The sequence below is a fragment of the Caretta caretta genome, chromosome 3, assembly GCF_965140235.1.
Source record: "Caretta caretta isolate rCarCar2 chromosome 3, rCarCar1.hap1, whole genome shotgun sequence".
Taxonomy (NCBI): domain Eukaryota; kingdom Metazoa; phylum Chordata; order Testudines; family Cheloniidae; genus Caretta; species Caretta caretta.
Window position 1 is genome coordinate 169543491 of NC_134208.1, and position 17021 is coordinate 169560511.

Here is a 17021-nt window from a genome sequence, read left to right on the forward strand (position 1 = left end):
CAAAAAGGAGTTGGGGGGGGGTCGCAAGGTTATTGGGGGGGGTGCGGTACGGCTACCCTTACTTCTGCGCTGCGCTGCAGATCCTCCAGATCTGGGCAGCTGGAGAGCAGCGACTGCTGGCCGGGAGCCCAGCTCTGAAAGCAGAATTGCCGCCAGCAGCAGCACAGAAGTAAGGATGGCCTGGCATGGTATTGCCACCCTTACTTCTGCGCTGTTGCCTAGAGAGCTGGGCCCTCAGTCAGCCGCCGCCACCCTCTGGCCACCCAGCTCTGAAGGCAGCAGTGCAGAAGTAAGGGTGGCATGGTATGGTATTGCCATCCTTACTTCTGCGCTGCTTCTGTTGGGCAGCTGCCTTCAGAGCTGGGCGCCCGCCCAGCAGCCCAGCTGTGAAGGCAGCACAGAAATAAGGGTGGCAATACTGCAACCCCCCTAAAGTAACATTTTGATCCCCCTGCAACTCCCTTTTGAGTCAGGACCACTAATTTAAGAAACGCTGCTCTCCCCTGTGAAATCTGTATAGCATAGGGTAAAAGCATACAAAATACCAGATTTCATGGTGGGAGTCCAGATTTCACAGTCAGGGACACGTTTTTCATGGCCATGAATCTGGTAGGGCCCTACTCATCATGCTAGGCCCCGTACAAACACACAGTAAAAAACAAGAACTGGCACCGAAGAGCTGATGGACTTAATTATTTAAAGCAATTTCTAAGCTTCACAACCACAGTTTTCATTTTGACTGTCCGTCATGTTTACTCAGACCTAGGGGAGACCAGAATTTCATGCTAAAATATGAACAAATATTGCTTTTAACATGCTAATGCTATGGAAAGTTTTCATATATACAGTTCTCTTCCTATTCAAGTGTTATAATCCACAACTCTCCTCACAGGGTAACTAATCAAGTGTTTCTTATCCTTCTCTGAATGAATTTTCAAGTGAAGGGTGTTTTTTGGACCAAGATTGAAAAATGATCATATTTCATAAATATCTAGAAAAAAATAGTCAGCTTAGTGGAGTCAAGTGGCCTGGATCTAATTCTAATCATTAAGATGATGAAAATCCTGAAAGGCGGCTTCCCTTTATCTCTGTGGCATGAAAAAAGTAATCATCAAACTGAAGATCTTGTAAAAGATGAAAAGTGAAAGAATAGTTCAGAACACACACACCATCAATACATTGAAAAATTACCGTCATATATCAATAATAAATTAAGCTTACTAACCGCCACATTCCAGTGAAACTGTGCATTGTGCTCACACAGCAAGGTAAAGCTGGGGGTTTGAGTCCATCCATTCGAATAATAAGAGCAGGAATACCAAAGAGAACCAGGTATTTCACATAAAAAAACAGTACTTGAGCTAATGCCAGGCCACCTGAAAGAGAACATGCCAACGCCTTAAAACAATAAGATAATGAAAAATTTTTAAAACATTTTAAAAAATCTTACTGATTTTTTCCTCATTCAAACAATCCATTATCAAAAAAACGAAACATTTTTTGATTAATAAGCTCTATGATACATACATTTTATAATATAAGAGCTATAATACACTTAATATAATATCTATGACCTTAAATGCGCACACAATAAAGTGGTATTCTTTCTAGTACGGAGATGTAACAAAGCATCAGCAGCTCCACTTTCAAAATCTCCATTTGGACTTCAGGTCTGGATTGGTATGATAAGCAATAATTGACTTGTGTTAAGCTGAAAAATCAAGATGTATTGACCCAGGATATAAATATTTACCTCAAGGGACAATAAATCTTGATGTCTGCCAAAACAAAGTCAATACACAGTCTGTACAGTATTATTACATACACTCTTCACTTGTCCCTCCAAAATGGGTACAAATACTGTTACCTTTGTAGTATCCTGGCAGGCCCAGAGAGAGCCCACAATGTCAGACTTCTTGTGTGCACTAATAAATCAGAGAGAGAAACTCTATACAACCAAACATCTTCCCAGAATATTCCTTCCTGGCTCAATATGAACACAGACTGCAGTACTGGATCTCTATCGCCACCATTCAGTATTTAAACACATGCCTTACTTTGAGCACATAGGATTGAACTGCTCACACGCTTAGCGATGGGCATATCTTAAAGTTGTGTACATAGTTAAGTACCTTGCTGAATCCTGGCCTATGTGATTTCAGGGAGCCAGACCTAGAGCACAGAAGTTCAGCATCAGAATCCCAGACATGGATTTTTTTGGTTATGTGCGTACCCATGGCCCAAAGCCAGAATATGCACAAAAAGGAGTAATCCTCATTTACACTGGCGTGAGTTCAGACAGTGAATTCACGGGTGTCAACCATGCCAATAAGGGCTGTGGAACTGTTCCTTCCATTTGCATTTTTACATAAAAAAATGTATTGGAGGGAAGACAGGGGATAGAGGGTTATAGGGCGATAAGCCTGATTTAAATATAATAAAAGTTGCCAACTCACACAATTTTATTGTGAGTCTTGTGATATTTGGTGTTTTCCTTCTGGGATCTTGTGATTACGTAAGAATCCCAGCTTTCATCAGTTAAAAAAAGCAAAGTTTCTAGCCTTCATGACTGTGGAGTAAAGCCTGAAAAGTGTTCTCTGAAGACTCAAAAACCAGAAGGCAAATAAAAAGAACCCCCAAATTATTTTCTTCAAATCTCACGATTTTGGGGTACAATTCGTGAGATTTGAATGTTCATAACTGGCTACACTGGTGGCACATTATTCTCCTCATGATGGTTTTGCTGAATAAAATTTATTTGACCAAATTTCATGAAGAAACAAAGGTCAGTAATACTAAACACAGGGGCACAGATCTTTACTCAAGTTGGTATTTACTCCTGCATACAGTCTTATTGAATGTAATGAGATTAGTTGCATGAATAAATGCTTACCAACTTTTAGAGCATGGTAAAACCTATCCCATTGTCGTCAAATTTCTGTCATATGGCAGAGCAAAAAGAAAAACCCAACATTTCAAAGAAGTTTTCTTCCTTTTTGACGCATTAATTTCTTCCAGTGCCATTAACAATCTTGGTATTTATTTTACTATGAATGTAGTTATTTTACTGGAACTTTGCACCAGACTTTACTACGAGACTAAACTTTCTATATTGGTGTGATAGGGCAGGGCCCACCTGGGGTGCCTTCCAACAGCAGGCCAGACAGCATGACAGTTATAGATGTGCCTGCCTCAGTTTCCTCCTGGTCCGGCCATAAGAGGAACAGTCTGTCCAATTCAAAAGCCCACCTCTAGGCATAACTTATTCTTGTACATGTACAACCGTCTATAGAAACCTCATGATAAAACCATTCTCCCAAAATCCCAAAGAACAACATGTTCACAACAGTTCTCCATGCCCCCTCCCGAGACAGCATTTCTATCTCATCCTCCCAAGAGTCCATCTCCAATCCATTCCCATACTCTTTTGTCTTTGTCCCAAGGCCCCATTCTCCAGGCCCCCAGCCTGAGAGGTTCCAGATTCAATTCTCCCCCACAACACTTCTCTGGTAGTCCCAAGACAGTCTTGCAGGATAGGGCTCTCAGCAGCGTTCCACTCACCCAGGGTTCCTGGCCCGTGAGTCCTACCCCAGCTCAGGGAACTTCCCTTCAGAGTTCTGGGCTCAGATTCATGCAGTCCTCCACTCAGGCCTTCTGCCAGGGGATCCTCCTGTAAAGTTCCACTTACCCAGGCCTCCCTGCGTGTGAGTCCTACCTCCTGCTCCTGGAATCCACCTTCCAGCATCAACCCTCTTGGCTCAGTTTCCCCTAACCAGGCTGGTTCCTCTTTGGGTTCCTAGGGCCATTGCATTGGTCCTGCTTTGAGCAGGGGGTTGGACCAAATGACCTCCTCAGGTCCCTTTCAACCCTGATATTCTACGATTCTATGACATAAGCTCTCCTATAACTCAGCAGCAGTTCACCAGCACTAGCTAGTCCTCACCAGTAAATTTCTCCACCTTTTGTTCTTCCCAGTGGTTCTCTGTATCAGCTCTCCTCTGCATCTCCTGTTTCCCCCTGGGGCAGCTTTTACCTGCGCCTTTCCTGACTCCCTTTAGGTGCCTTCTGTTAGATGCCCCCAACTGGGAGGCATCTAACAAGTCACTGGTTCATTGGACCCTGCTCCTTCTTAAAAGTACTGGTAACCCTGAGACAAAAAGTGATGTTAAAGCTAGATATCAACCCAGGATTCTAGATTTCTATAAATAAAATGAAGTCTACAGTATTTTCCTCATGGAACATAGTAGCCTAGTAGTCAACCACATTTTCAGCCCAGAGTAAAATAAAGAACCAAATTACAGCTTGGCTACCAGCCAACTAGCAACAAATTAGATTACTATTAAAGTGATCTACAATGCTACCTGTCTGGTTTGATTCCTGTCTGATTCAATTTCTCATTTCTGTTCTAACAGTTTTTATTTTAAGACCTAAGTTATGATTGTCACCTGCACAAACTGCTTGCAAAAGCTTCAGCAAATTATGCAATGTATCTTCAACAATATGTGCTGCATTCATAATGTATATATTACGAATGTAAATAATGGATAACGATGCATCCTACAATATCCTAATGTCTGCATCAAAGGATACATCACAACCTCTTCATGAGCAGCTCTATTAGCATCGTTTTCAGAACAACGCTGTCTGACTCCAGACGAAGTAAGATTAAACTAAATCAGACTGGGAGCTTGAGACACCCAAACTACATTTCCCATGAGGCACTGTGGCAGCATTTCCATATCAATATATTTTGATTTACAGATGAAATATTTTGATTTCCAGCCAAAATATTTCAGTATTCAAATTTCTGTCAAAAATCGAAATTAGTGCTCCTAAGTAACATAAAGCAGGCCGAAGTGTATTACCAGTGAATCTAACCTTAAAAGTTAAAATTAAAAAGTGATTCAAGGTTAATATTAAATACCTTCCACTCATTAGCAGTATCATTTACCTTTGGATTTCTTGAGAGTAAATAAGAGAATGTTTTCTGAGTGCCAGGACTAAAAAAATCAAGGTGGTTTTCAAAGCACATAGCCCTTTTTTCTGCTTCATAAATCATCTTCAACAATGTAAGTTCAGGAGTAACTGGCAATTTTCATTGGTGATTCATGAGAAGAACAGACTTCCCTTTTGAACAGCTACATTGACCCTTGCATTGTCACCAGTTTAAAGCAGTTGTTTCTGTCAGTAAATAGGACAGATATGACTAGGAAGATACATATAGTGCAGATACATAGAACTGCAGTGTGGTTTGAGGTAGGGTATTTAGTATGGGCTGGTTTTTTTTAAACAAACTGACTTTCCAGAACACCACCACATTTTAAAGGAATACTGACATGAAGTGTAAGTCAAACAACAAACAGATTTTCGAACAGCTTTCATCTGGTGGCTAAAGTCTCCCAGATGCTAAATATAAGGTTGTTGGGGTTCCTCTGGATCTTCCCCACATTCTATACACTGCTCCTCTCTCCTAGAAAAGCCCAAAGGAGGGGGAAAATACTTCAAAAAACTCTGTGAGGGTCACCTCATGGAGCTGGAGCCACATTCTCTCCTGCAAAGGTTTATGGCCTAACACAGTGAGGTGTGTGTGGTGGGACTGCAGCCTGTAAAAGTTAAAAATGAAAACCCTCACAGATAATTAGCTCACCCTTCCATGCATATCCCCTTTGGCATCAAAACTCCCTCCCTCTCTCTGCCTCCCATGACAATGCACTAGCCCCCATCTCTGAGGAGCACAGAAGTCATGGAGAGGAGTTCAACATAACTCTTAGCATCATTAACTGCCTCTTGGATTTTCACCTACAAATTCACCAGGCCCCCAATAAGTATACCACAGTGAACAGCCACTCCCCTGATATGTTTCACTGATCTAGGTGCATGTCAATTACTCTGGGTAAAAAGAAAACATGGTTATTTAATTTATATACTCAGAACACTGAAAACATGTAAATTTGTCCTTTAACCATAAGGCTTTCCAATATTAACCTTCTGACAGAAGTTAATAACTACTGTGGGCCTGATTCTCTACTCTCTTACACAGTTTTAGGAGATCAATGAAGTTAAGCTGACATAACATTGTAGTAACCCAATGGAGAATCAAGCCCTGGGACCTTAACAGAAAACTAATAGCTTCTTCCAAGGGATTTCCTCACTTGCTCCCTCACAGCTCATGCCTTGTCTTTCTTAACCCTGAGTCCTGTTTAACAGGAATCAGCAGTTTGGTTGTCCTGAGTGGGCATACAGTAGAACCTCAAAGTTATGAACACCTTGGGACTGGAGGTTGTTCATAACTCTGAAATGTTCGTAACTCTGAACATTATGGTTGTTCTTTCTAAAGTCTACAAGCGAACACTGACTTAATACAGTTTTGAAACTGCTTCAATTAAACTATGTAAAATAAAATTATATTTTTCATTAATCAATATAGGGCTTACTTAGAAGAAAGCAGGACTGATTCTTCTCTCCGTTATACCAGATTTACACAATGCAACTCTAATGATGTCAGTTACCCCGATTTTCCCTGAGACCTGAAAGAGGCCCATCTTCTTCAAATTGTTAATTATTAAATCAAAATATGTAATTTACCAAGCTCCGAATGAATACAGTAAGCAGACATTTACCTTCTGTTCACATTGAATTTATAATGACAGTACAAAAAATGTTAGGACCTAAGTCCCCAGTGCCTGAAACGTTACAAACGTAAGGGCCTGTCTACACTTGAAAACTGTTTCAGAACAGACTGCCTTACATGCACACACAAGTATTTCTTTCAAATCCTCTGGCTTTCTAACCCACATCAACCAACCCACTTTGGAAGCAGGTTTACTGAGAATCAGGATGATTTTTTTCCACAACAAGGTAGGTGTAGACACATTCCCATTCTGAAGCAACTGTTTCACATCTGGCAGTCCTCCCACTGCTATTGTACACTGCTTTGTCAGCCACCTGGGTCAGCCTGTTTACTGGTGTGCCGTCTACTGCTCCGGGGTCATCTTGACCAGATGTTACTTCCGCCATTTCAGTGCAGCCGAGCAGTCAGGTTTTCCCCACCCCTTTGCAATTCCAGCTCATAGTGAGTTCACACCTCCAGAGCTGCATGCCGATTGGACAGCAGCCGTGCCCTATGTTTTCACATGGCACTGTGCATAGGACTTCCTTGCCCTCCCTCCCCGTGGAGAGAAGTGCATCCAGACCCACACAAACAGCAATCACCGACTGGAATACAGAGGTCTACGAGCAGCTATCAAATGAAGGAGAGGTGGTATTCCTGGGGCATGAGCCAGTGCCACAAGAATGGAAAGAAGTTTCAGCTGAGTTATAAGAATGTTAGGGACAACGCCACCTGGGTGAGAACTTCACAGTGTGCCTACTACAGGAGCTGGGCCCCATTTTTTGGTAGAGGTTCCACCAGCCAACCACAGCTTCTTGTGAGTTCCACCTAGGACTCCCACTTGGATGCCAGCCAGGATACAAAAGCCAGAGGTGATTAACCTTGCAACACAGGATCTTGTCGGCCAGCTCAAGCCAATGAACCCCAAGGCTCATACAATGCTGGAGACCCCCAAATCACAGTCAGAGGGCCAACTGAATCACAACAGAGACCTAACCTGGGATGAAGACTTCTTCCAGTAAGTATTATGTGATACATTACAGTACAACTGTACAGGAGGATTTAAACTACTTACTTCTGGGTACTGCCAAGGCACCACCATGATGGACTAGCCTCTCTCTCTCTCTGCCTCCTTGGCTTTTAACACTCCCCCCACCTAGAGCTCCGAATGGCAGCTGTGCTGGAGAATTAAAACAGTACCATTTATTTCTCAGAAATAACACACAACCCCTGCTCAAGTGTCCCAGGTCCTCCCCATGCCCCACCATGCTGCTTATTGCTTCTGCTCCCTCCCAGTTCTATTCGAAATGGCCACACTCTGTGGGTTACAAATGAGATGCATTGAACAGTCACACATTTATAGTAGCAGCAGATACAAGAAAGAAAAAGCCCCAGAATTTTTTTTTTCTGGCTCATAGTTTCTCAGTTTTAAGAAAACTTGAGTTGTTAGGACATAAGTCACCCAAATCAGGCTTGAGAGACATTTCAAAAAGGGTTTCAAGGCATTCATTCAGCCCCTCTCCCCTCCTCCTTTTGGGTTACTGCGGAATTCTATTTATTTTTCACTTTATGCTGATCCACAGATATTAAAAAAAAGAAGAAGAAGTTAAGGCAAAGACAATGCTCTGTTTTGGACACACAGATTGCACAGCAACGCAGCTCCCTCACCACTGCCCATATAGCTTGTGCTTCCCTTCCACTGCTGCACCAGCTATAGGGGCACCTTCCTGGCAAAAAGCAGCAAGGCGTATCTTCTTGGTTTGCCTATTGCCTTTTTGATCAAAATCCTTCTCTGCCTTTTTGGGACACGCCTCAGGGTAACATCCTTGAACAGAATTGGTGCACATGCAATTACTAGCCTTCCCGTGCTGCCCCCTGCCACAACCCACTGGTGACACACAAAGACACACATGCAACCACAGGCCTGGACCTGCTGGTGCTCCTTAGCACTCTCTGCCCACCAGCAGTCTGCATAGGTGCACATACAATTATTAACCGCCACACCTGGTGACCCAAGAACCACATGCCCCTTCCCACAATGAATTCAGGGATCTTGCACAAACAGGGAAGAATGTCTGAAAACATCTGATCTCCAAGCTCACCCCAGCTTGGGAAAAAGCATATGGGAATGGAATTCTGAAACGGAGAAAAAAAAACACTGGACCATTACTGTCATGGAGACTAGAATTTGAACAACGGGGTTAGCTTTTTCTTTCCCTCCCCAGCACCTGACATGTTGTAATGACCACAGACAGGGGTGTTATCTCTGGGGGAACGGAAAGAGGACAAAGGGTGAGAAAACGTTTACCACCTTGCATCTGCATGCCAGCAGAGGGAGCAAGATGAAGGAGTGGAGGGCAGGTTTCCTTAAACAAGATACAAAGAGAGGGGGATGACGACAAGGAACTGGCTAAGGGCCTGCAGCTACTGGGGGTGATGGAGAGACAAACAAAGAGAGGGGGATGATGACAAGGAACTGGCTAAGGGCCTGCAGCTACTGGGGGTGATGGAGAGACAAACAGTCCTGCTTCAGAACATAGCGGGACTATGTTCACCATCCTAACCTACCCATGTCCTAGGGTTGCCAATTTTGGTTGGACATATTCCTAGAGGTTTCATCACATGACATAATATTTAAAGATTAATCTTTAATTCCTGGAGACTGCAGGGCAATCCTGGAGATTTGGCAACCCTATCGTGTCTTGCAGTCCTTTCCCTCTGAGAGCCTGGCCTATCAGAATACATCCTTGACTCCCACAACACCAAGACACAGGCCAGTGAAGGGATTCACGCCCTGCTGGGGCACATCCCTGCAACTTTGCCTGCGGATTAGTTCTCTCCTATCTGGCACCCCACCGCCCCTTCAGTTCTCACCTTTCTCTCTCACTCTCGACTCTGGTTCTTCCAGACAGCTGGCAGCTCCAACAATCCTGTGCCATTTCTCAGTGACTACTAGGGAAACTCAGACCTGCCCTCTACAATGGGTTCCAGCCCGGGGACCTAATAATGAGCAGCCAAGGTCTACACAGTCCCCTTTCTTACTGCAGTTTCCCTGGGCTTCTTCCTACTCTGTCTTCTCAGGCTTTCTTTCCCCACAACTCCTCTGGGGTTAACCGTTCTTCCATGACTTATTCTCCTTTTGGGTTTTATGCTTCTAAAGAATGATTGCAGACATTCTCCTTGCAACTTCCTGCTCTCCTGGCTTTATACTCACCGGCCTGCTCCTGCCCAGCTGGGTTTCATACTCAGTTAAGCTTGGCTCTCCCGCCAGGTGCAGCCAGATAACATAATTGGCCTCTCAGGCACATTAACCCCCTTCAGGGCCTGCATGGGGTACGAGCCTGTTCATAATAAACACCAGGAAGACCGCAGCACTCTGTGTTTCCTCCATGCTGCTTGACTGCTCTTTGAAAATGGCACTGGCTCATGAAAACAAGTTTATTGGTGGGGTGAAAGGAAAGTGATCATGGGATTTATTTAGTTTGACCCTAAGTCCCAGAATTTCTGACAAGTTTCCCCACAGAGAAAAATCTCAAAAAGGGTAGAGCCTAGCAGAGGTTCATTGCACCATAAGATGTCTTCCCAGAATGCTGAGCACTTGTTTTGAAACAAAGCAGCACCATGTGGACACAATGATCCCAAAGAGAAGTGGCTTAACTCTGGATAGGAAGGTGGGGTGGAGGTTCACACCACAGTTGTTGCAGATCACAAAACAAAAATAAACAAAACCTGAAACTCCTTTCAAGTATAAACATGCCCTAAACCTACCTGCCCTGAGTCATCCCATTACATTTGGATGGTAAAAACATTCTGTAAATATTTGCAGGATTGAGCCCTAAATAACCAACAGTTAACATGTGAGTAAAAAAAAATAAATACAGGGTATTTGTGCTTTGTAATAAAACTGGGTTAACTACCAATATCTGCAAGATCCTGCAAGAGGCCTTATAAGAATTCAGCTTTTTCTTGTTTCTTTTTATAAAGCAGTGAACTGCTCAATGTTTTAGAGAAGAAAATCTCATTAAGCTTCCTGGTTTATGTTTGTATTTCCAGTTTTCAAAACAGACATCAGATGCCAAATATTTTATCACATTCTCCTCATCATCTTGCAGGATGAAAAAAAAAAAACCAAGCAAACAGATTACTTTGTTAGCATTTCATTACCATTTAGATGGATGCACAGACACCACCATTTCAATAGCAAAACACTGTGTGCTTCTTAAGAATGCACTCAGAAATTCCTTTCCTGTTCATGAGGTTATTAGAAAGAGAATCATAAGACACCAGACACAATACTCTACCATCTGGTTTACACAGAGCATTATGTAGACTTCACTTTTTTTATTATGTACGTATGTGAGGTTTCACTCTTTAAGGCATCCAAAAAATCCTATTTGTAATAAGCCAACTTTCAGATAAAATGTCATCATTAACCTCTTGTATTGATGTCATTCTACATTATTTTTATATAAAGAACTCACACTTGTTATGTACAAGGGAAAATCTAGTCAGGAAGCCTATTTAATAAGTATAGCAATGACAATAAATTAAAACTGTCAACTGTACAGTCTTCACTAGAAAAGATGGTACTGAGTAAAGACTAGTGGGTTACACCCACAGCTGATGTAAAGTGGCCCATAAAATGCAAAAAATGTTTTCAAATTGTATGTATCTATTGTGTATGCACGCACACATGTATATAATGGCAACCATTTCTGTAGATGCACAAGGGATTGAACCAGGGACCTGCAGGGTCAAAAGTCTGAGTTGTTACAACTTGAGTTAAAGAGCCATGTCTCCATAGCTCAGAACTGTAACAACTCATTTCCTCTGTGGATCAGGAACAGAGGGAGAACCTGGAGCACATACTCATCAGTGGGTGATGCATACGTACATTGAATATACACATACACACAAACGTAATCAAGTTAGCTGAAATAGAACTGTTTAAAAATTATATCATGGCTCTTTCCAGAATCTGTATCCCCTCCCTGCCATTTTTCAGTTGAATTTTGGCTATTGCTACCTCCTGTAGTTTGTGAGACTGATGTCAAGCTTTTATCAGATGAGCTGGAAAGGGAGAAGTATTGAGTCACCATTGTATGTACCTATCCTTTTAAATATAAAAATCTATAAGGCTAAAGGTGGAGTAGTGCAAGTATACAGAAATCGACACTTTATAACCCTGAGGTTTTAGAATTAGATAAGTAAAACACACATGAATGTACTAGTGAAGAGCAGCAGTCATGCCCATTTCATCAGAACAGCAGAAGCCAATATTAGTTTCTCCTACCTAGACAGGGACTATAGCAGCATAGCTACAGCACTATACCCCAACTGGAGAATGGTATAAGAATAGAGACCACATACAACACAAATTACGTCTCTACTCTTACCTTTATGCTGACAACAGCAACACCTGAAGAAACACTGAACTGGGGGAGAGATCCTGGCCTGGAGGGTTCCAGCTAGTAAAGATTGTAACGAGCATATGGTGAGAAAAATGTTTGCTTTGAATCCATTTAGCTTTAAGTTAGATATGAATCTGCATTTTATCTTTTATTTTCTTTGTAACCAATTCTAACTTTTCTGCCTCATTACTTGTAATCACTTTAAATCTATCTTTCTGTAGTTAATAAACTTGTTTTATTGTTTTATCTAAACCAGTGTGTGTTTGGATTGAAATGTTGGGAACCTCCACTTGAGATAACAAGGTTTGTGCATATCATTTTGCACTGATGAAATGATGGATCTTATATGAGCTTGCATTGTCAAGTGGAGAGCTGGGCAGTACAAGACGCACATTTCTGGGGGAAGGTCTGGGACTGGGAGTTTACTGGTGTTGCCCTGTATGCAACTCATGAGTGGCTGGCCATAGCATTCATGTCATTCAGCTGGGAGTGATTTTGCACGCTACAGGCTGTGTGTGAATTGGACTGGAGTGGTTGTTTTCACAGCAAAGCAGTATAAAAGGTACTCCAGATTGGAGAATTGAAGGGACCCAACTGTTCAACAGTCCGGATTGTACCTTAGGGTACATCTTGACAGGATCCTAACAAGGGCAGTTGGGACCAAGGATCAGAGCAGGGTCAAACATGAGGCTGTGAGTAGAGGAGGAGTTTGTGGTCAGGTTCCAGGACAGAGTCGATACCAAGGGGTCAGAGTCCAAGTCAGATTTCTGGGTCTGGATCAAAAGGCAAAGTCCAAATCAAGCTAAGGTTGAAACCACGAGTTCAAAAACAAGAATGGTTGTACCAGCTACGGGAGCCTAGTGTGTCAAGTAAACAAACATTTCTGTACCTTTTAAAAGACAACTGATAAGGCCCCTTAGTGCTACTTATTTTATGTTTTATACTACTCCAAGTATTGTAATCTAGAGATCCCTGTCTGTGGCATGTATCATGGGAAAATCCACAGTGCTTACTACCACCTTCTGGCTTTTTCTATTATTTCCTCCACAAACACACACAAAAAATCCTCAGCTCCGTTTAAAAACCAGGGTTGCTCTACAACAAACACATGCTGCCTTTAAACCTATCGAGTTACTTTGCTGAATATACTTAATTAAAAACACTCGTCAGGTTATTATTTATCCCATCCCCTCCTGCCCTCTTTGTTTGTCTCACTCAATCCCACCTCCATGCCTTCTTCTACACCACCCCATAAACCTGGGTCAGATTTCTTACTCTCCAAATGTTCTTCCTCTCTCCACTCAGATATTTTCTAAAACCCCAACTGCTCCACAGGAACTATATATGCTAACAACAACATGCAACATTGCTCTCTGAATTACTGCAGCACCTGTATGTGTTTTATACAAGCTCCTCAAGAGCAGAGATTTTTTGTTATGTACATTCTAGTGAAGCATCATGAAAATCTTTGGCTGACAGCCACCAGGAGATCACAGATCTACTCTCCCCCTCTCGAATTGCACCACAATGGGGTCCAGACCCTTTGAGGACGACTATAATCTCTCTTTGGCTCAGCAGTGTTTTTTTTTCTACTCACTGATGTTACTGGGGAGGAACTGGAGGCAAGGGTTACTATGGGGATAATAGGTGTGGGTCTCTTGGGCTATGAGAGGTTATACCATATTAAGAGAGTGATGAGCTGGTTAGCTTTCTGAGCTTCCTTCAGCACAATGGATCATGAAGGTGTTGTTGGCACACCTATGGTCCCTGGAGGCCACACACAATAGCTCTTCTCCTGAGAGAACTCTCACATGTGATCACATAAGGTTCTCCTCCGCCACCCCTCTCATTCTATGTGTATGCTATGCAAAGCCATTAGGAGAGTCAATGAGGAGATACAGGCCAAAGAGTTTTCAATGTGACATTCACAGATGGCAACCAGATTCATGGCTCTTTCTCACCCAGCCCAAAGAGTGCAGCAAAGCGTCTTTCCCAGCATCTGAGCAAGACCGGGGTATGGATGGGAGCAAGATTGCAGAGACACAATCTGGAGAAGACTGAGGTCATTATGGTGTACTGGGGTAATTATCTGGAGGACTTCACAGAGGCTAAGTCACACCCCTCAGTTGAGAGTGTTTGAACCTGGTTTGTAACCAAAGTTATCAGCACAGAGATCTGATTAAAGTCTCAGCTCTGTCCAGGAGGGTGCGACATTTCCCCTTGGACGTGCAGTTTGCCCCCATGGTTTGTGCTTTGCCACCTCTAGACTGGAATATAATAATGTGTTCTATGTGGGGCTACTCCTGACCAGACATGCCAAACCCGCAGAAAAAAAAACGCAGAAATTGGGCTTGTTTGTGGCTTAATTGGCTTGTGAGTTGCTTGTTGGCTAGTTTTTGGCTTGTAATTTGTTTGGCTTGTAGCTTGTGCTTGTTTGGCTTGTAGCTTTTTTTTTTTTTTTTTTAAATCAGCTCCCGGCAAGCAGGAGTAAGGGGGGGGAGAGAGTCAGGGGTGCACAGCAGGCCAACCACATTCCCAGACTGCACACATGGGGGGATCTAGTCACATAGAGTGTTGGGGTTCTTAGGGATTGGCTTGTTTCGGCCTTGTTTTGAAATGGGATTAGCTTGATATTTGGCTCATTGTGAAAGTCAGGGTGCTTATTTACCGCATGAAAGTTGGTAACTGTGCTCCCGACATGCATTCAAAGCAGCGTGAGGTAGCTAGCTTGTTAAATAGAATATCTCATTGTGATCACATGGCATTAGTTCTCCAGTATCTGAACTGGCTGCAGGAGTAGAGGTGTTTTTTTGGCCCTGGGACTTTCCTCCCTGAGACATACTGCTGCAGGTGAGATCAACAGAGGTACCTGTGCTGGAGTCCCTCTTGTATCAAAGAAAAGGGGCTAATGGCAGCACATTCTGTGGGAAGAACTCTCACTTTGAAATTCACTCCCCTTCCACTCCCCAGTTCAAAACAGCCCAAGCTGATTGGCCTTCCAGACATCTGTTTGAGCTGACATTATAGAGCTACAGCAAGTGGGATTTATGTATGGGAAAGAGCACACGGTGCAGGAGATTCTGATGTGTGTACTGACTGCTGGAAGGAATAGGGAAAGGACAAGTGCTGCTGAGTTGGGTTTCATAATGATTTTTGAATTGTATTTTTAGTTAATGGCAAAGACACATGAATCCCCCGGTGAGCATTCTTTTATATTGTTGTATTTAAATCCAGATAATTAATTAAAATACAATACAAATAAGGGAAAATATAACAAAACAGCCATAGATTTTGTGCAATTTGGTTAAGGAGCCTAAAGAATGAATTTCTGCTTTCCAGTTATAACAGATAAGGTTCCCTAAAAATAATCAATGTGAAAAGCTCAAAATGCTGCTGCCCAATTAGGGCAGCCCTCCAATAATCTTGCCTTTAAATGCACAAAATCCAAAGCAGAATGCAGAATGGCACTTGCTTTCCTACTTAAAGATTTGATGCACTGTGAAGGTAATTTGCTAAATCTCAAAGAAAGTTGCTGATCATACTATTTCAATAGCTCACTGATCCATAAGGCTCACTGCATTACTGCTCAGAGCTACAGTGGCTGCCAGGAACATTTATGTCCATAAATAGATGACCAGACATAAATTAGGAAGTGTCGGTGGAAGAGTAATACAGGAAAACAGTGAGGGAATGGAAAGAACCAACAGACAGGTTATTTACTTTAATCATCTATGCACATTTTCCAGTATTATTACCATCAATGTATTTAACCTAAAGTTTGAGAATCACAAATATAATTGCAAGCAACAGTAATTTCAACAGAGATTTCAGGGCTAAATAAATACTCCACAGCACTTGTATTTAAATAACAATATCAATTCAAGAGACTTTCTGTGTATCATTGTTCATCCCAGAGGCAGGCTTTATTAACTGATATACACTGCACTGATACACTTTTCTCTGAGTTTATTATTTTGCAATATGCAGCTCCAGATAGCTGAACAATTCTATGCAAAGAAACAGTGAGCAAAGTGCTCTGGAAACATCAGAACTACCATACCAGTTTACACCACTGCTCCATCCAGTCACATATCCTTTCTCTGACAGTGGCCAGCACCAGATGCGTCAGACACACGTGTGGGAAACGCTGCAATAGGCTGTTATGAAATAATCTGCCCCTAAGGAAAGTTTCTTCTTAACACTCATTAGTTAGCGTTTGGCTTATGCCCTGAAGCATGACGATTTAATATCACTTCCAGACTTTTGGGGTTTCTCTCAAATCCTCACTAATGTGCAATTCTGCGTGTTCTAATTAGTCATAAAAATGTCCTATCTTTTTAAAAAATCTTGCTAAGCTCTTGGCCTTTATGATATCTTGTGGCAATGAGCTCCACAGGCTAATTGTGCATTGTATGAAAAACTTTCTTTTTCCATTTATAAATTTGCTGCCTTTCAGTTTCAATGATCCCTTATACTTTCATTATAAGAAAGGGAAAATACCTTCTCTGAAGCCTTGTAGACTCCTCTTGTAGACTCTCTTGCCAGCTTCCTGTGTCTGATATACTTCAAGTATTTATTGTTACTTGGTTTAATCCCCTTCAAATTCCATCGCAGCCCTGCTAATTCCCTTATTACATATTGACTGCTGTAGTTTATGCTCCTTTCTATTGGCTATGCTCACATTTTAGGGAGATGAGCTGGAAAAATTGGGTCATAGACATAAGAAAAGACTATTTTGTCCAGTACCTTGCTGAGGAAAGAGAGGCTGGAAACTGGAAGGTACCTAGCAAGTGAAAGGTCAAGCAAGGCTACAACACAGTTTGAAACCCTTAGATCTTCTAATGATTAATATTCTAGAAGTCCCACAGAGGGTGTGTCTACCCTGCAAAAAAACGACTCGCAGCAGTGATTCTCAGACCCTGGATCAACAATCTTGGGCTCATGGAGCTCGTGCAATGGGGCTAAAAATAGCAGCATAGACCTTTGGCCTTGGGCTCTGA

The 17021-nt window shown here is 42.3% G+C and overlaps 1 protein-coding gene across 11 annotated transcripts in view; it reads right to left on the minus strand.

Annotated features, from left to right (window-relative positions):
* Nucleotides 1-17021, minus strand: part of HHAT (hedgehog acyltransferase) — a 321770-nt gene that overhangs the window by 256223 nt on the left and 48526 nt on the right. For 8 of the 11 annotated variants that reach the window (XM_075127105.1, XM_075127102.1, XM_048843082.2 and 5 more), the window contains 3 exons: nt 12007-12078; nt 7686-7790; nt 1226-1376 (listed from right to left, as the gene is read on the minus strand). In XM_075127105.1, coding sequence (XP_074983206.1) covers nt 1226-1376; nt 7686-7790; nt 12007-12078 — 328 coding nt within the window. The remainder of the gene's footprint in view (nt 1-1225; nt 1377-7685; nt 7791-12006; nt 12079-17021) is intronic. The other 3 variants (XM_075127103.1, XM_075127104.1, XM_075127106.1) reach the window with 3 other exon arrangements.